Source organism: Pristiophorus japonicus, unplaced genomic scaffold (genome assembly GCF_044704955.1).
Source record: "Pristiophorus japonicus isolate sPriJap1 unplaced genomic scaffold, sPriJap1.hap1 HAP1_SCAFFOLD_1833, whole genome shotgun sequence".
NCBI classification, from domain to species: domain Eukaryota; kingdom Metazoa; phylum Chordata; class Chondrichthyes; family Pristiophoridae; genus Pristiophorus; species Pristiophorus japonicus.
The window spans coordinates 1-19,749 of NW_027251520.1; the positions used below are offsets into that span (position 1 = coordinate 1).

Here is a 19,749-nt window from a genome sequence, read left to right on the forward strand (position 1 = left end):
TGTCATCAAATACAACCTGATGTCAAAGGACAATCTCATCGTACCCATCCTGGAGGAGGAGGTGCAGAATGCAACAGCTGGCGAGAGTGAGGCCTGAACACAGGCCGGGGGAGTCCAGGGGCTGGTGGACTTCTACCCCTGCGGCTCCTCTAACCCCCCCCCTCCCCGACTCCCTCTAACCCCCCCCTCCCTGACTCCCTCGAACCCCCCCTCCCCGACTCCCTCTAACCCCCCCCTCCCTGACTCCCTCTAACCCCCCCCTCCCTGACTCCCTCGAACCCCCCCTCCCCGACTCCCTCTAACCCCCCCCACCCCCCCTCCCCGACTCCCTCTTGCCCCCCCTCCCCGACTCCCTCTTGCCCCCCCTCCCCGACTCCCTCTTGCCCCCCCTCCCCGACTCCCTCTTGCCCCCCCTCCCCGACTCCCTCTTGCCCCCCCTCCCCGACTCCCTCTTGCCCCCCCTCCCCGACTCCCTCTTGCCCCCCCTCCCCGACTCCCTCTTGCCCCCCCTCCCCGACTCCCTCTTGCCCCCCCTCCCCGACTCCCTCTTGCCCCCCCTCCCCGACTCCCTCTTGCCCCCCCTCCCCGACTCCCTCTTGCCCCCCCTCCCCGACTCCCTCTTGCCCCCCCTCCCCGACTCCCTCTTACCCCCCCTCCTCGACTCCCTCTTACCCCCTCTACCCCCCCCTCCCTACCCGACTCCCTCTACCCCCCCCTCCCGGCTCCCTCTGCCCCCCCCCCCCCCTCCCCGACTCCCTTTAACCCCCCCCCTCCGCCCCAGCCGCTCCCTCGGCAGGCTGGACATTTCCTGCTCCCTGACCGGCGGTGACGCACGAGTTGAGGTGAAGGAACCCTAGACGGGCACGGAGAACACCCGCCTGCCCTGCCCTGCCATCTCACCACAGGTGACTTATTGGTGGGTGGGGCCTGTCGGAACCTGTGCCCGGTCCGGCTGAAGGGTTAGTCTTCGCCCCAAGTTTGATTTGGGGTTCGTTCATCCATCTTGATTTGAGTGTACCAGTTTGTTTTACACTGTCACCTGTCTTACTGTGCTGATTGCCACCTCTCCAGCGGGGCGAGAAAATTATCATCACTGTACTTTCTCATTGTCCAATAACACATCGACACGGTTTTATGCAGTTTTCTCACGTGTGGGTCTTCACCCACCCTGGGAGTGTTTGATGGGGACAGTGTAGAGGGAGCTTTACTCTGTATCTAACCCACTGTACCTGCCCTGGGAGTGTTTGATGGGGACAGTGTAGAGGGAGCTTTACTCTGTATCTAACTCCCTGTACCTGCCCTGGGAGTGTTTGATGGGTCAGTGTAGAGGGAGCTTTACTCTGTATCTAACCCTGTGGTATACCTGCCCTGGTAATGTTTGATGGGACAGTGTAGAGGGAGCTTTACTCTGTATCTAACTCCCTGTACCTGCCCTGGGAGTGTTTGATGGGTCAGTGTAGAGGGAGCTTTACTCTGTATCTAACCCTGTGGTATACCTGCCCTGGTAATGTTTGATGGGACAGTGTAGAGGGAGCTTTAATCTGTATCTAACCCCCTGTACCTGCCCTGGGAGTGTTTGATGGGACAGTGTAGAGGGAGCTTTACTCTGTATCTAACCCCCTGTACCTGCCCTGGGAGTGTTTGATGGGACAGTGTAGAGGGAGCTTTAATCTGTATCTAACCCCCTGTACCTGCCCTGGGAGTGTTTGATGGGACAGTGTAGAGGGAGCTTTACTCTGTATCTAACCCCCTGTACCTGCCCTGGGAGTGTTTGATGGGACGGTGTCGAGGGAATGCCACTTGGGGAGGATCGAAGGTCCGTTTTGCAAACTGACTGCAGCAAGGTATCTACATCTATAAGAAAAGAGGGCAGGGGTATTGCAATGTTCTGTGGAGCCCTGAGCAAGTACTGATTTAACCTGAATTAGGGAGCTAAGTTTATAGGTGATTAACCTAGTAGGTCCTACTCTAGTATTTTCGGGTAGTTATTTTTTAAATATCCTGTACATTTTATCTGAATGTTCTTGATGTCTAATATATATTAAAATCTTCCATGTACACAAACCTGTCGATTAAATCTTACTTCCATTTGTCCTATCTTTGTTTGACTTTTTTTAACCATTATAAGTAACCTGGTCATGGAAACTGTATGTAAACTGGTCATGCTGTAATTACACCCTCCGGCCTGTGGTGGGGCTCTGGTGCCTCAGTTTTGAGTCTCCCAACTCCTTGGCCTGGAGCGCAGGGCCCCTCCTGTGCCTCAGCTGAATCTACTTTCTGAAGGGCTGTAATTTTTCCTGTTTCAACAGAAGATAATATTTTTATACAATGGAATCAGAATGACAGAGGAGGCCATTTGGCCCATCAATAGAGCTATCCAATTAGACGCACTCCCCTATTCTTTCCCCATTGCTCTGTCATTTTATTTCCCTTCCAAGTATTTGTCCAGTTTCCTTTTGAAAGTTACGATTGAATCCTCCGCCCGTTCAGGCAGTGTGTTCTCGATCACACCAACACTGTGAAAACTTATTTCCTCATGTTGTCTCTGCTCCTTTCCTTAAATCTCTGACTTCTGCATTTTCATAAGGATAGAATTTCTGACAAAAACAGACTGAATTGCAATTAACCCCCTAGCTTCTAGGTACTGAGGGAGCACCGCACTGTCGGGGGGGGGCAGTACTGAGGGAGTGTCGGAGGGGCAGTGCTGAGGGAGCGCCGCTCTGTCGGAGGGGCAGTACTGAGGGAGTGCCGCACTGTCGGAGGGGCAGTACTGAGGGAGCACCGCACTGTCGGAGGGGCAGTGCTGAGGGAGTGTCGGAGGGGCAGTACTGAGGGAGCGCCGCACTGTCGGAGGGGCAGTACTGAGGGAGTGTCGGAGGGGCAGTACTGAGGGAGCGCCGCACTGTCGGAGGGGCAGTACTGAGGGAGTGTCGGAGGGGCAGTGCTGAGGGAGCGCCGCACTGTCGGAGGGGCAGTACTGAGGGAGTGTCGGAGGGGCAGTACTGAGGGAGCGCCGCACTGTCGGAGGGGCAGTACTGAGGGAGTGTCGGAGGGGCAGTACTGAGGGAGCGCCGCACTGTCGGAGGGGCAGTGCTGAGGGACTGTCGGAGGGGCAGTGCTGAGGGACTGTCGGAGGGGCAGTACTGAGGGAGCACCGCACTGTCGGAGGGGCAGTACTGAGGGAGTGTCGGAGGGGCAGTACTGAGGGAGCGCCGCACTGTCGGAGGGGCAGTACTGAGGGAGTGTCGGAGGGGCAGTGCTGAGGGAGCGCCGCTCTGTCGGAGGGGCAGTACTGAGGGACTGTCGGAGGGGCAGTGCTGAGGGACTGTCGGAGGGGCAGTGCTGAGGGAGCGCCGCTCTGTCGGAGGGGCAGTACTGAGGGAGTGTCGGAGGGGCAGTACTGAGGGAGCGCCGCTCTGTCGGAGGGGCAGTACTGAGGGAGCACCGCACTGTCGGAGGGGCAGTACTGAGGGAGCCCCGCACTGTCGGAGGGGCAGTACTGAGGGAGCCCCGCACTGTCGGAGGGGCAGTACTGAGGGAGCGCCGCACTGTCGGAGGGGCAGTACTGAGGGAGCGCCGCACTGTCGGAGGGGCAGTACTGAGGGAGTGCTGCACTGTCGGAGGGGCGGTACTGAGGGAGTGCCGCACTGTCGGAGGTGCTGTCTTTCAGATGAGACGTTAAACCGAGGCCCCGTCTGCCCCCTCTCAGGTGGATGTGAAAGATCCCACAGCCACTATTTGGAAGACGAGCAGGGGGAGTTCTCCCCAGTGTCCTGGGGCCAATATTTATCCCTCATGTTTGTGGGAGCTTGCTGTGCTGCTGTGTTTCCCACATTAAAACAATGACCACACTTCAATAAAAGTATCGTATAACGCTTTGGGAGGTGCTGAGGTAGTGGAAGGCTCTGTCGAAATCGAAGTCTTCCAGACACTCCAAGGGTACTTCCAATGAATTTATTTAGTGACACGGGACAACAATGAAGCCAGCAATATTGCTGAGAGAGAAGGGGGTTTGGGAAGCTTGCATTAAAAATATATATTTCTTTTAAAGCTGTTTTTCCTGAGTGATGTTGACTCTTTTGTAATCAGTGACTAACTTTCCTTGGGGACAGTCCTGCCTCTGGCCCAGCCCGGCCTTGTATCGACCCAGCACTGACGTGCGAATGGACTCCGTGGCTTTTCTGGAGCGACCAGCATGGACCCCCAACAGGCAGGCACGCAATTCTTCAGGGACACTCGGTCGGGGGGGATGGAGCCGACGGTCCGAATCCCGAGCACCAGCCTTTGGAATCCATCTTCCTCCTCCACCGCCGTCCTTGTCCTTGTCCATCACTAGGACGCAGCCCCTCGCGCATGTCCCACTGCCAGGGTCAGCGGTGGGAGCGAGACAGGGGAACGGGACCTCACAGTTCGTCGTGGTGCGTGTGGAGAGCATGGTCGCACAGGTCTGCGGAGGGAACAAGCAAAGATGCAGGCATCACTTACACTCTTGCCGCGCAGGTGTTGGGTGGTCTGTGGCCAAGTGGTTGGTGCTGGGCGATCAACGCAGCATAACTCATCGCCTATTTCCACCCTCCGTAACATCGCCCGTCTCCGCCCCCTGCCTCAGCTCATCCGCTGCTGAAACCCTCATCCGTGTCTTTGTTACCTCCAGACTTGACTATTCCAACGCACTCCTGGCCGGCCTCCCACATTCTACCCGACGTAAACTAGAGGTGATCCAAAACTCGGCTGTCCCCGTGTCCTAACTCGCACCGAGTCCCGCTCACTCATCACCCCCTGTGCTCACTGCCCCGTGTCCTAACTCGCACCGAGTCTCGCTCACCCATCACCCCCTGTGCTCGCTGACCCCGTGTCCTAACTCGCACCGAGTCCCACTCACTCATCACCCCCTGTGCTCACTGACCCTGTGTCCTAACTCACACCGAGTCACACTCACCCATCACCCCCTGTGCTCACTGACCCCGTGTCCTAACTCACACCCAGTCCCACTCACCCATCACCCCCTGTGCTCACTGCCCCCGTGTCCTAACTCACACCCAGTCCCACTCACCCATCACCCCCTGTGCTCACTGCCCCGTGTCCTAACTCGCACCGAGTCCCACTCACCCATCACCCCCTGTGCTCACTGCCCTGTGTCCTAACTCGCACCGAGTCCCGCTCACCCATCACCCCCTGTGCTCACTGCCCCCGTGTCCTAACTCACACCAAGTCCCACTCACCCATCACCCCCTGTGCTCACTGCCCCGTGTCCTAACTCGCACCCAGTCCCACTCACACATCACCCCCTGTGCTCACTGCCCCCGTGTCCTAACTCGCACCGAGTCCCGCTCACCCATCACCCCCTGTGCTCACTGCCCCCGTGTCCTAACTCACACCAAGTCCCAGTCACCCATCACCCCCTGTGCTCACTGCCCCGTGTCCTAACTCGCACCCAGTCCCACTCACCCATCACCCACTGTGCTCACTGCCCCCGTGTCCTAACTCGCACCGAGTCCCACTCACCCATCACCCCCTGTGCTCACTGACCCCGTGTCCTAACTCGCACCGAGTCCCGCTCACCCATCACCCCCTGTGCTCACTGCCCCGTGTCCTAACTCACACCGAGTCCCACTCACCCATCACCCCCCTGTGCTCACTGACCCCGTGTCCTAACTCACACCGAGTCCCACTCACCCATCACCCCCTGTGCTCACTGCCCCGTGTCCCAACTCGCACCGAGTCCCGCTCACCCATCACCCCCTGTGCTCACTGCCCTGTGTCCTAACTCGCACCGAGTCCCACACACCCATCACCCCCTGTGCTCACTGCCCTGTGTCCTAACTCGCACCGAGTCCCACTCACCCATCACCCCCTGTGCTCACTGACCTACATTGGCTCCAGGTTAAGCAACGCCTCGTTTTCAAAATTCTCATCCTGGTTTTCAAATCCCTCCATGGCCTCCTCACCCCCTCCCTATCTCTATAACCCCCCCCACCCCCCTCCCCCACCCCCCCCACACCCCCACACGAGATCTATGCTCTAATTCTGCCCTCCTGACCATCCCTGATTATAATCGCTCCACCATCGGTGGCCGTGCCTTCTGTTGCCTGGGCCCCAAGCTCTGGAACTCCCTCCCTAAACCTCTCCGCCTCTCTTTCCTCCTTCAAGATGCTCCGTAAAATCTACGTCTTTGCCCAGGCTTTTGGTCACCTGCCCTAATTCCTCACATGGTTCGGCGTTATATTTATCTGTTTTGTATTGCGGAGCGCCTTGGGCTGTTTTACTACGTTAAAGGTGCGGTTAGGGGTGCGTTACAGCCAGTTTGTAGGGTCATGCACGCCACACACACACACACACTCACCAATCTGGGCAGTGACCACAGGCAGGAATTGTACACCCCTTCCCTAACCCAGGGGGGGAACGGAGGTAACTATATTCCCCCGGCCCCCGGTGACTGAGACTAACTATACACACCCCCCCCCTCCCTGACCCCGGGGACTGACGCTAACTATAGCCCAGCCCCCCCACAACAGCTAATACAGCACCCAACCACCGATGGATTCTGGGCCTTACATACCCTCCAACACCCCACCCCAGTGATGGCCAGGCTGGGGTAAGGTCCCACACACCGCCCCCCCCCCCTCAGTACCCCACCCCAGTGATGGCCAGGCTGGGGTAAGGTCCCACACACCGCCCCCCCCCCCCCCCCTCAGTACCCCACCCCAGTGATGGCCAGGCTGGGGTAAGGTCCCACACACCGCCCCCCCCCCCTCCTCAGTACCCCACCCCAGTGATGGCCAGGCTGGGGTAAGGTCCCACACACTGCCCCCCCCCTCAGTACCCCACCCCACTGATGGCCAGGCTGGGGTAAGGTCCCACACACACTGGGCCCCCCCCCCTCAGTACCCCACCCCAGTGATGGCCAGGCTGGGGTAAGGTCCCACACACTGCCCCCCCCTCAGTACCCCACCCCAGTGATGGCCAGGCTGGGGTAAGGTCCCACACACTGCCCCCCCCTCAGTACCCCACCCCAGTGATGGCCAGGCTGGGGTAAGGTCCCACACACTGCCCCCCCCCTCAGTACCCCACCCCACTGATGGCCAGGCGAGACTGAGGTTGAAATCTACCTGTTCTCTTGCTGCACAGTCGGTCTTTCACATTGCTGGTCTCGTGTGAGAAGAATTCGATGAATTCATCTTCGTACTCCTCCGCAAGCTTTTCACACTGTGGGAGAAATAGGGTTTTAAAAATATGTCGTGATACCCTCTCCCATCTGTTTTACAAGCCATGACTGAGGGAGCGCCGCACTGTCGGAGGGGCAGTACTGAGGGAGCGCCGCACTGTCGGAGGGACAGTACTGAGGGAGTGCCGCACTGTCGGAGGGGCAGTACTGAGGGAGTGCCGCACTGTCGGAGGGGCAGTACTGAGGGAGCGCCGCACTGTCGGAGGGGCAGTACTGAGGGAGCGCCGCACTGTCGGAGGGGCAGTACTGAGGGAGCGCCGCACTGTCGGAGGGGCAGTACTGAGGGAGTGTTACACTGTCGGAGGGGCAGTGCTGAGGGAGTGCCGCACTGTCGGAGGGGCAGTACTGAGGGAGTGCCGCACTGTCGGAGGGGCAGTACTGAGGGAGCGCCGCATTGTCGGAGGGGCAGTACTGAGGGAGCGCCGCACTGTCGGAGGGGCAGTACTGAGGGAGCGCCGCACTGTCGGAGGGGCAGTACTGAGGGAGTGTTACACTGTCGGAGGGGCAGTGCTGAGGGAGTGCCGCACTGTCGGAGGGGCAGTACTGAGGGAGTGCCGCACTGTCGGAGGGGCAGTACTGAGGGAGTGTTACACTGTCGGAGGGGCAGTACTGAGGGAGTGTTACACTGTCGGAGGGGCAGTACTGAGGGAGCGCCGCACTGTTGGAGGGGCAGTACTGAGGGAGCCCCGCACTGTCGGAGGGGCAGTACTGAGGGAGTGTTACACTGTCGGAGGGGCGGTACTGAGGGAGCGCTGCACTGTCGGAGGGGCAGTACTGAGGGAGCGCCGCACTGTTGGAGGGGCAGTACTGAGGGAGCGCCGCACTGTCGGAGGGGCAGTGCTGAGGGAGCGCTGCACTGTCGGAGGGGCAGTACTGAGGGAGCGCCGCACTGTCGGAGGGGCAGTACTGAGGGAGTGCCGCACTGTTGGAGGGGCAGTACTGAGGGAGCGCCGCACTGTCGGAGGGGCAGTGCTGAGGGAGCGCCGCACTGTCGGAGGGACAGTGCTGAGGGAACGCCGCACTGTCGGAGGGGCAGTGCTGAGGGAACGCCGCACTGTCGGAGGGGCAGTGCTGAGGGAACGCCGCACTGTCGGAGGGGCAGTACTGAGGGAGCGCCGCACTGTCGGAGGGGCAGTGCTGAGGGAGTGCCGCACTGTCGGAGGGGCAGTACTGAGGGAACGCCGCACTGTCGGAGGGGCAGTACTGAGGGAGCGCCGCACTGTCGGAGGGGCAGTACTGAGGGAGCGCCGCACTGTCGGAGGGGCAGTACTGAGGGAGCGCCGCACTGTCGGAGGGGCAGTACTGAGGGAGTGCCGCACTGTCGGAGGGGCGGTACTGAGGGAGCGCCGCACTGTCGGAGGGGCAGTACTGAGGGAGCACCGCACTGTCGGAGGGGCAGTGCTGAGGGAGCGCCGCACTGTCGGAGGGGCAGTACTGAGGGAACGCCGCACTGTCGGAGGGGCAGTGCTGAGGGAGCGCCGCACTGTCGGAGGGGCGGTACTGAGGGAGCGCTGGATAAATATTGTCCCAGGACATCGGGAAGATCTGCCCTGCTCCCTCGTCACAGAAAGAGTCTCGGCAGCTGTTGCCCCCAGCGGAGAGGGTTTCGGGACTGAGTCACAAGCGGGATACTTACGGCCAGCTTTAAGTTGGCAATGCCGTCGGCGGAGGAGTGGGTATGGTGAAGGTCGGCGCTCACACCGTCCCGGGAAAGGACGCGCAGGTAGGAACGTCGCTGTGTGGCGGGATGTGTCTGCTCCCCGTACTCCGTCATGTGCTCACACACCCGTTCCAGCAGCTCCAGCAAGAAGGTCTCGGACCTGGCATAGGGGACCTGGGGTCAGTGAGAGAAGGAAGACCTGCATTTATATAGCGCCTTTCACCACCATCGGGTGTCTCAAAACTCCTCACAGCCAATGAAGCACTTTGGGAGTGCGCTCACTGTTGTATTGTGGGAAACGGCAATTTGTGCACAGCAAGCTCCCACACACAGCGATGTGATAATGACCCAGATCATCTGTTTTTTGTTGGGTTGGTCGAGGGATAACTATTGGCCCCAGGACACCGGGGAGAACTCCCCCTGCTCTTCTTCCAAATAGTGCCCTGGGATCTTTTACATCCACCCGAGAACTGAGGCCCCGTCTGCCCTATGTCTGTAGAGCACTAATGAATGTCTCCACGAGGCAATGTGTTGTACTCAAAGTGTAGTGACCTCGGTCCTTTACTTGTAACTCCAGCGTGAGGCACAAGCATGTTGGGGCAGGCTTTTATACTGGGCACTGCACACCTGTGCAGGTGACCCTCAGGTCTCCCAGCGCAGTGCCCTCTGGTGGACAGCCCCTGCCACAGGGGCAGCAAACCCCGGTCTCCACCAGTTGCACCCTCTAGTGGTGCCAGCATAGTATATACATGGTGTGAACCTTATTGATAGTACATCAGGTAACAAGTCTCCATCTTATGCAACTATACAGTGACTACACAGAGAGTATATCTATAGTCTGCTTATATAACAGCCTCGGTTTAATGTCTCATCCAAAAGGGGAGTTGAAGGGGAGAGATGGGGTGAGACACACCGCCTCAGTGTGTCCCCAAACCCTCCCCCTCCCCCTCCCCGGGGTGGGTCACTCCCCCTCCCCTTCCCCCACCCCGGGGTGGGTCACTCCCCCTCCCCCTCCCCGGGGTGGGTCACTGCGTCTCAGTGTGTCCCCACCCAGACCATGGCAGACGGGTGAGGGAGGAGCCGCGGTATGGGGAGACGGAGAGAGAGAGAGACGGGGAGACGTTAGACGGGGAGAGGGGATTTGGGGAGACAGGTGATGCCCCCTGACACTTACCTCTATGGCCATGGGCATGCCGTCTGGTCCCAGGACGAAGGATCCCGTCTCGATGACTTTCTCGGGATCCACTTGCGAGATTTCCCATTCTATCTCGTCCACCAGTGCCCTGCAGGCTGAAGACAGGGAGTCAGTCCACTCAGAACAGAAGACGCAGGAGTTTGCCTCATAGCCCCTTGAGTCAATACCATCACGTGACAGTGCCTACCTTGGTGACGTACTGGGGAAGCAGCGCGAGCTGGTACAGGAGGGCGGTAGCAGCAAAGGGCGCGACTGGATTGGACGCCATCATAACCCAGGTCGGTGATTGGAGCGTGGGCAGGTACAGCAGGAGCGGTAAGGTCGGGAGCGATGGAGCGGCGAGAGATTGTAGAGGGACGTGATCGGGGCCCAGGAGAGGCGAGGGCCCAGGGGCAGCACGGACCAGCCCACACTGTGCGATATGTGGGCGCACTGGGTCCGTGCAGCAGAGCAGGTCTCCAGTCGTCCTGGTTAACCCTTGCCCCTGGACTGAGACCTCGCTCTGTCAAGCCCCGTGTGGTGGCTGGTGTACAACGGTCACCCCACGTTAAAACAATCCACCCACAGGCATCTTCCACCCTTCAGGATGTAGTTCGGGATCCGGAATATTCGGTCCTTCATTGAAACACCTGGGAACTCATCCCTTTTTGGTGTGGCAGCAAGTCATCCTCGCTTCGCGGGACTGTCTATGATGAAGGAGAAGTTCCTGAGCCCTGTGGAACTGTGACACGGTAAAGACCCAATGCACTCAAAAGGGAAATGGTGACCTGTCTTGTAGCACCAAAGGCCCGATTGCAAATTCTGGGCACCCCCCAACCAAGTGAGTAGAATGGGCCTATACTCTGGGGTTTTAGATTGTTGGATTCCATGTACTGCATTCCTCGGCGCTATATTTTACATCCACACACACACACACACACACACACACAAACACACACTCTCTCTCTCTCTCACTACACACACTCCCAGTGCAGTACTGAGGGAGTCCCGCACTGTCGGAGGGGCAGCACTGAGGGAGCGCCGAACTGTCGGAGGGGCAGTACTGAGGGAGTCCCGCACTGTCGGAGGGGCAGTACTGAGGGAGTGCCGCACTGTCGGAGGGGCAGTACTGAGGGAGTGCCGCACTGTCGGAGGGGCGGTACTGAGGGAGCGGCGCACTGTCGGAGGGGCAGTGCTGAGGGAGTGCCGCACTGTCGGAGGGGCAGTACTGAGGGAGTGCCGCACTGTCGGAGGGGCAGTACTGAGAGAGTGCCGCACTGTCGGAGGGGCAGTACTGAGGGAGCGCTGCGCTGTCGGAGGGGCGGTACTGAGGGAGCGCTGCGCTGTCGGAGGGGCGGTACTGAGGGAGCGCCGCACTGTCGGAGGGGCAGTACTGAGGGAGCGCCGCACTGTCGGAGGGGCAGTACTGAGGGAGCGCCGCACTGTCGGAGGGGCAGTACTGAGGGAGCGCCACACTGTCGGAGGGGCGGTACTGAGGGAGTTCCGCACTGTCTTTCAGATGAGATGTTAAACCGAGGCCCCGTCTGCCCTCTCAGGGAGCTGAAAAAGATCCCATGGCACTATTTCGAAGAAGAGCAGGAACGTTCTCCCTGGTGTCCCGGGGCCAATATTTATCCTCCGCCAACATCACCCAAATCACAGATGATCTGGGTCATTATCACACTGCTGTGTGTGGGAGCTTGCTGTGCGCAAATTGGCTGCCGTGTTTCCCACATTACAACAGTGATACAATTCAAAAAGTGCTTCATTGGCTGCGAAGCGCTGTGGACTGTCTGGTGGTTGAGAAAGGCGCTATAGAAATGCAAGTTATTATTTCAGACATATGCACACACTGGGGAAGGATAGGATCAGACTCGGCTGTGACCAGTCCCACAGACAAGCCCCGGGGAAAGTGAGCAGATCCACACCGTTGATTCCGAGCCTCGGTCAGATGGTGGGGCGAGACTCAGCCTTTTGTAATGGGAGTGATCCTTACACAGGAGCCCAACAATCACAACTTGTAGTTATATAGCCCTTTCACATAGTAAAATGTCCCTAGGTGTTTCACAGGAGCGTGATAACGCAATTTGGACACCCTCAAAGCCTCCCTGATAAAGTGCAACATCCCCACCGACACCTGGGAGTCCCTGGCCCAAAGACCAGTCCGCCCTCAGTGGAGGAAGTGCATCCGGGAGGGCGCTGAGCACCTCGAGTCTCGTCGCCGAGAGCGTGCAGAAACCAAGCGCAGGCAGCGGAAGGAGCGTGCGGCAAACCTGTCCCACCCTCCCCTTCCCTCAACGTCTATCTGTCCCACCTGTGACAGGGACTGTGGGTCCCGTATTGGACTGTTCAGCCACCTCAGGACTCGTGTTTAGAGTGGAAGCAAGTCTTCCTCGATCCCAAGGGACTGCCTATGATGATAAATTTGATACCGAGCCACATAAAAAGAAATCAGCGCAGGTGACCAAAACCTTGGTCAGAGAGGGAGGTTTTAAGGAGTGTCTTGAAGGAGGAGAGAGAGGCGGAGAGGTTTAGGGAGGGAGTTCCAGAGCTTGGGGCCCAGGCAATAGAAGGCACGGCCACCGATGGTGGAGCGATTATAATCAGGGATGGTCAGGAGGGCAGAATTAGAGGAGTGCAGATATCTCGGGGGGGGTTGTGGGGCTGGAGGAGGTTACAGAGATAGGGAGGGTGTAGGGGCTGGAGGAGGTTACAGAGATAGGGAGGGGTGTTGGGGCTGGAGGAGGTTACAGAGATAGGGAGGGGTGTCGGGGCTGGAGGAGATCATAGAGATAGGGAGAGGGATTTGTAAATAAGGGTGAGAATTTTGAAATCGAGGCGTTGTTTAACCGGGAGCCAATGTAGGTCAGTGAGCACAGGGGGTGATGGGTGAGTGGGACTGGGTGCGAGTTAGGACACGGGGCAGTGAGCACAGGGGGTGATGGGTGAGCGGGACTGGGTGTGAGTTAGGACACGGGGCAACGAGCACAGGGGGTGATGGGTGAGCGGGACTCGGTGCGAGTTAGGACACGGGGGCAGTGAGCACAGGGGGTGATGGGTGAGTGGGACTTGGTGCGAGTTAGGACACAGGGTCCAGGGGGTGATGGGTGAGTGGGACTGGGTGCGAGTTAGGACACGGGGCAGCGAGCACAGGGGGTGATGGGTGAGTGGGACTGGGTGTGAGTTAGGACACGGGGTCAGTGAGCACAGGGGGTGATGGGTGAGTGGGACTTGGTGCGAGTTAGGACACGGGGGCAGTGAGCACATGGGGTAATGGGTGAGTGGGACTTGGTGCGAGTTAGGACACAGGGTCCAGGGGGTGATGGGTGAGTGGGACTGGGTGCGAGTTAGGACACGGGGCAGCGAGCACAGGGGGTGATGGATGAGCGGGACTGGGTGTGAGTTAGGACACGGGGCAGTGAGCGGGACTCGGTGCGAGTTAGGACACGGGGCAGTGAGCACAGGGGGTGATGGGTGAGCGGGACTGGGTGTGAGTTAGGACACGGGGCAGTGAGCGGGACTCGGTGCGAGTTAGGACACGGGGGCAGTGAGCACAGGGGGTGATGGGTGAGTGGGACTTGGTGCGAGTTAGGACACAGGGTCCAGGGGGTGATGGGTGAGTGGGACTGGGTGCGAGTTAGGACACGGGGCAGCGAGCACAGGGGGTGATGGGTGAGTGGGACTCGTTGCGAGTTAGGACACGGGGCAGTGAGCACAGGGGGTGATGGGTGAGTGGGACTGGGTGTGAGTTAGGACACGGGGCAGTGAGTGGGACTCGGTGCGAGTTAGGACACGGGGCAGCGAGCACAGGGGGTGATGGGTGAGTGGGACTCGGTGCGAGTTAGGACACGGGGCAGTGAGCACAGGGGGTGATGGGTGAGCGGGACTGGGTGCGAGTTAGGACACGGGGGCAGTGAGCACAGGGGGTGATGGGTGAGCGGGACTCGGTGCGAGTTACGACACGGGGGCAGTGAGCACAGGGGGTGATGGGTGAGCGGGACTCGTTGCGAGTTAGGACACGGGGCAGCGAGCACAGGGGGTGATGGGTGAGTGGAACTCGGTGCGAGTTAGGACACAGGGGCAGCGGAGTTTTGGATCACCTCTAGTTTACGTCGGATAGAATGTGGGTGGATAATGGATGGGGGAAGTTAAAGTGAATAGTCCGGGAGTAGGACACAGGTTGAAATCAGTAAAAGATACTTTGTGCACTGCAGTCAGGAGGTTCCGCAGGCCCGGAGAGCGAACAACATGGGAGCCTGATTCCCAGATTGACAAGCAGGGCCTGATAAAACCTCAATCATTCAACGGCTGACTTGCCTTTATATAGCAGCTTCACAGCCAATAGAGTACTTGTTGGAGTGTAAGTCACTGTTGTAATGTGGGAAACGCGGCAGCCAATTTGCGCACAGCAAGCTCCCACACACAGCAATGTTGTGATAATGATCAGGTAATCTGTTTGAGTGATGTTGGTTGAGAGATAAATATTGGCCAGGACACTGGGGAGAGCTCCCCCTGCTCTTCTCCGAAATAGTGCCAAGGGGTCTTGTACGTTCCACCTGGGCCAATAGGATGCAGCGACTGGGGTTGGGGGGAGAGGAGGGGCAGTGAATGCAGGGTCTCTGCATCGATGAGCCGAGGTAGGTCAAACAGCCTCCCTCGACCCTAGTAACCCCCCTCCTCCCGCAGGAAGGGATGGCATGAGGTGCTGATTGGAGGGGTGAGAGAGGCGGGTGACTTCAGGAGATGATGAGGGAGGAGGGGTCGAGCAGGGGTTAAAGGGCGTTCACTCACCTCCACAGTACAGGTCAGCCGATCTCCTCGCCAGGCTAATGTCGGACAGGGAACTGATGACCATCAAATATACAACGTGTAGACTGAAGGTCCTCATCTTGTTGGACTGATCCTTCCCCTCAATCACACCCCGTCTCCCGAAACCCTGAATAAAAAACTCAATCGTAACTAGTTTCCATATTGTCTCTCTCCTCACACAGGCTGCCCACCAATAGATTTACTTCGGTCAGTCTCATGATCTGAACCGACATTCCCAGTACTGAGGGAGCACTGTCGGAAGGGCAGTACTGAGGGAGCGCCGCACTGTCGGAGGGGCAGTACTGAGGCCGCACTGTCGGAGGGGCAGTACTGAGGGAGCACTGTCGGAGGGTCAGTACTGAGGGAGCACTGTCGGAGGGGCGGTACTGAGGGAGCGCCGCACTGTCGGAGGGGCAGTACTGAGGGAGCACTGTCGGAGGGGCAGTACTGAGGGAGCACTGTCGGAGGGGCAGTACTGAGGGAGCACTGTCGGAGGGGCAGTACTGAGGCCGCACTGTCGGAGGGACGGTACTGAGGCCGCACTGTCGGAGGGGCAGTACTGAGGCCGCACTGTCGGAGGGGCAGTACTGAGGCCGCACTGTCGGAGGGGCAGTACTGAGGCCGCACCGTCGGAGGGGCGGTACTGAGGGAGCACCGTCGGAGGGGCGGTACTGAGGGAGCACTACACTGTCGGAGGGGCAGTACTGAGGGAGCGCCGCACTGTCGGAGGGGCGGTACTGAGGGAGCGCCGCACTGTCGGAGGGGCGGTACTGAGGGAGCGCCGCACTGTCGGAGGGGGCAGTACTGAGGGAGCGCCGCACTGTCGGAGGGGGCTGTACTGAGGGAGCGCCGCACTGTCGGAGGGGCAGTACTGAGGGAGCGCCGCACTGTCGGAGGGGCAGTACTGAGGGAGCGCCGCACTGTCGGAGGGGCAGTACTGAGGGAGCGCCGCACTGTCGGAGGGGGCGGTACTGAGGGAGCGCCGCACTGTCGGAGGGGGCGGTACTGAGGGAGTCCCGCACTGTCGGAGGGGCGGTACTGAGGGAGTCCCGCACTGTCGGAGGGGCAGTACTGAGGGAGCGCCGCACTGTCGGAGGGGCGGTACTGAGGGAGCGCCGCACTGTCGGAGGGGCGGTACTGAGGGAGCGCCGCACTGTCGGAGGGGCGGTACTGAGGGAGTGCCGCACGGTCGGAGGGGCAGCACTGAGGGACTTAGGGAGGGAATTCCAGGGCTTTGGACCTTGGCAGCTGAAGGTACGACCACCAATGGTGGAGCGATTAAAACCAGGGAGAGCTGGAGGAGATCTATAGACCTATATACACACCAATGCACTGATAAAGTTGTGTATAGTATGCAATACACAGATAGAGACCTAAATAAACTGAAGACCTAAACAAATTGGGACTTATAAGTAGAGAGACTCTGTACAAACCCAACCAGCAGTGTGTCTGAAATACCAGCACTTCCCTGACATCCCGAAAAATCTGCAGTAGTGAATAAACAAAATAGAGAGAGAGAGAGATCACTGTTGCAAATGAGTGCACGTTGCTTTGTCCTTACCGGAATGGGTCCTGCTCCTGCTCCCTGGGTCCTGCTCCCGGTCCCCAGGTCCCTCTCGCTACACTTTGTCTCACTTTCCCCCGGGATACATTCTACACAAGGCAACACTGAGTGTCCAGCTGTGGCGGAACATCTGCCCCAGCGCCTGTGCACAAAGCACCCACCGCAATGCCTCCGACAGTCCGCCGCGGCCCCTCCCCAGGCACTGAAGCCCAACAGCCAGCCAAGCCAGCCAGCATTGTCCGCCGCTGTGACCAGGGCCTCTCCCTTGGCCTCTCCCTCTCCCTGCTGCTCCGGCAGGCTGTTTGCTGGGCGCTCCTTGAGCCGAGGTCCCCCAGACCTCCTCCACTCAGCCCGAGGACCCTTGCTGCGTGGCATTCATTCCCTTCCAGCTCAGCAACCAGTCAGGGGCAAGGCACACTCAGCCCTTGCCTCTGCTAGCACCAACAGGCAAACTGTTACTGCCTTCCCCCAGACAGTTGCCAAAGATTTATCCACTTTGTCCACAAGAAAGCAGAGACATTGGAGGTTGAGAGAGAGAGAGAAAGATCCAGGTGCTGCGCTGCACAGATCAAAAAAAGACTTGCATTTATATAGCGCCTTTCATCACCTCAGGCCGTCTCAAAGCGCTTTACAGCCAATGAAGTACTTTGGGAGTGTAGTCACTGTTGTAATGTGGGAAACGCCGATTTGCGCACAGCAAGCTCCCACACACAGCGATGTGATAATGACCCAGATCATCTGTTTTTGTTACATTGATTGAGGGATAAATATTGGCCCCAGGACACCGGGGAGAACTCCCCTGCTCTTCTTCAAAATATTGGCCGTGGGATCTTTTACTGCCCCTGCGACAGTGTGGCACTCCCTCAGTTCTGCCCCTCCGACAGTGTGGCACTCCCTCAGTACTGCCCCTCCGACAGTGTGGCGCTCCCTCAGTACTGCCCCTCCGACAGTGTGGCACTCCCTCAGTACTGCCCCTCCGACAGTGTGGCACTCCCTCAGTACTGCCCCTCCGACAGTGCGGCACTCCCTCAGTACTGCCCCTACGACAGTATGGCACTTCCTCAGTACTGCCCCTCCGACAGTGTGGCACTCCCTCAGTACTGCCCCTCCGACAGTGCGGCACTCCCTCAGTACTGCCCCTCCGACAGTGTGGCACTCCCTCAGTACTGCCCCTCCGACAGTGTGGCACTCCCTCAGTACTGCCCTTACGACAGTGCGGCGCTCCCTCAGTACTGCCCCTCCGACAGTGTGGCACTCCCTCAGTACTGCCCCTCCGACAGTGCGGCACTCCTTCAGTACTGCCCCTCCGACAGTGCGGCACTCCCTCAGTACTGCCCCTCCGACAGTGCAGCACTCCCTCAGTACTGCCCCTCCGACAGTGCGGCACTCCCCCAGTACTGCCCTTACGACAGTGCGGCGCTCCCTCAGTACTGCCCCTCCGACAGTGCAGCACTCCCTCAGTACTGCCCCTCCGACAGTGCGGCACTCCCCCAGTACTGCCCTTACGACAGTGCGGCGCTCCCTCAGTACTGCACTGGAGCGTGAGCCTGGATTTTTGTGCTCAAGTCCCTGGAGTGGGACTTGAACCCACAACCTGCTGACTTCGAGGCGCGTGTGCTGCCCACTGAGCCACGGCTGACACTGTGGATAGATTGTCAGCTTCCGTGGCTGGGGGATGGTCTCTGCAGCAGGTTCCACCCCCTGCCTCCACCCGTTCCAGAACCCGGCCGAGTTTCACTCCATTGATTTTGCCGTTTCTATAAAAGCTTGGGGGACCTCGCTTACCCCACCAGGGAAGGTCACACTCTCCCCCGAGCGCCCTGTGGGAGTTGGGACGTGTGCAGGCCAGAAGGGGCTATGAACAGCATTAGTGAAGCAGTTGGGTTTTTAAAATCCTGGAGCTGTCGTTGTGACTTTTATTCTGGTGTCAGACCGGATTTATTGAATGGCGTGTTGGGATTTGGTCTGCAGTGTCTGAGTTATCGTCTCTCTCTCTGTCTGCCACCGTCACCACTGGCTGCACAAGTCTCTCCTCCCCTCGCGCACAACGCTGCATTCACAAGCAGAGCCGAGAGAGGAAACATCAGTTTAGTAATCACACTTATAATCACTACAATCAGGCCCAATTCACCAACCCACCACAATCAGACCCCAAGATATCGACCATGGGCATGGTATTGAAATCAGTCTCAGGCAGTCAATCGGTGATAGAATGATCACAATCAGACGCGAGCAATCAGAGATGGAATGATCAAAATCAGTCTCAAGCAATCAATCAGATATAGAATGATTGCTTTCAGTCTCAAGCAATCAATCACAGAAAGATTGATTACAATCAGACTCGAGCAATCAATCAGAGATAGTGTTATGTATGCAGGTAAACCTCACCAAAATGTAGGGTTTGTCATTAGGGGGCAGACTTGTGGGAGACCTAAGGGTCACCAGTGCACCCTGGGGCAAGCAGGTATTAAAAGGTGATTCACCACGCTGCTTTCTCACTCTGGAGACCAAGGTCACAACAGTTTGAGCTTGCGATACAGTCCTGTGGATTTATGCTGAACATAATAAATTGGCGACGAGTAACGGATCAAGAACTTTCACGTGGTAATGGCTGCCGTTGGTATTCTTGAGAGATTTGTTGAGGGTGATGATTGGGAAGCCTTCGCTGAACGCCTCGACCAGTACTTGGTGGCCAATGAATTGAAGACTGCTGAGATGGCGACCAAGTGCAGGGCGATTCTCCTCACCGTATGTGGGCCATCGGTATATGGCCTCCTTAAAAATCTGCTGGCACCGGTCAAACCAACGGACAAGTCTTACGCAGAACTGTGTACGCTGGCTAGGGAACACCTCAAGCCAAAGGAGAGCACCCTGATGGCCAGGTATCGCTGTTACACGCACCATCGCTCCGAGGGCCAGAACATGGTGAGTTTTGTCGCTGACCTAAGACGCCTTGCGGGGCAGTGCGACTTTGCAGGATCCTTGGGGGGGGAAATGTTGTGGGACTTTTCCCTGCTTGGAATCAGCCCCGAGGTCATTCTTCGCAAACTGCTGTCTGCCGAATCCCTAGATCTGAGCAGGGCCATCACGATAGTCCAGGCTTTCATATCCACGAGCGATAACACGAAACAGATATCTTCACAGCATCGAAGCTCACCGGCAAGTACTGTGCATAAAATAATGTTTTCAGCAGGCAGAACGGCACAGGGCAGGGCCCACACGACCACAGAGGCCAGACCTAGGCCTAGAGTGACTCAGAGTCCGCCGTGGGGCGTGAATGTGTATCCATTATTACCATGTTGGGGCTGCGGGGGCAG

General features: G+C 58.5%; 1 protein-coding gene across 1 annotated transcript; it reads right to left on the minus strand.

Annotated features, from left to right (window-relative positions):
- Positions 1-3,940: 3,940 nt before the first annotated feature.
- LOC139243725 (protein canopy homolog 2-like) lies at positions 3,941-16,918 on the minus strand. The gene is made up of 6 exons (XM_070870843.1): positions 16,430-16,918; positions 14,851-14,995; positions 10,060-10,175; positions 8,862-9,059; positions 7,110-7,206; positions 3,941-4,447 (listed from the first exon to the last, which is right to left on the minus strand). The coding sequence occupies exons 1-6, from the start codon at positions 16,805-16,807 to the stop codon at positions 4,404-4,406; spliced, it is 978 nt and encodes a 325-aa protein (XP_070726944.1). The 5' UTR covers positions 16,808-16,918; the 3' UTR covers positions 3,941-4,403.
- Between the last annotated feature and the right edge of the window lie 2,831 nt (positions 16,919-19,749).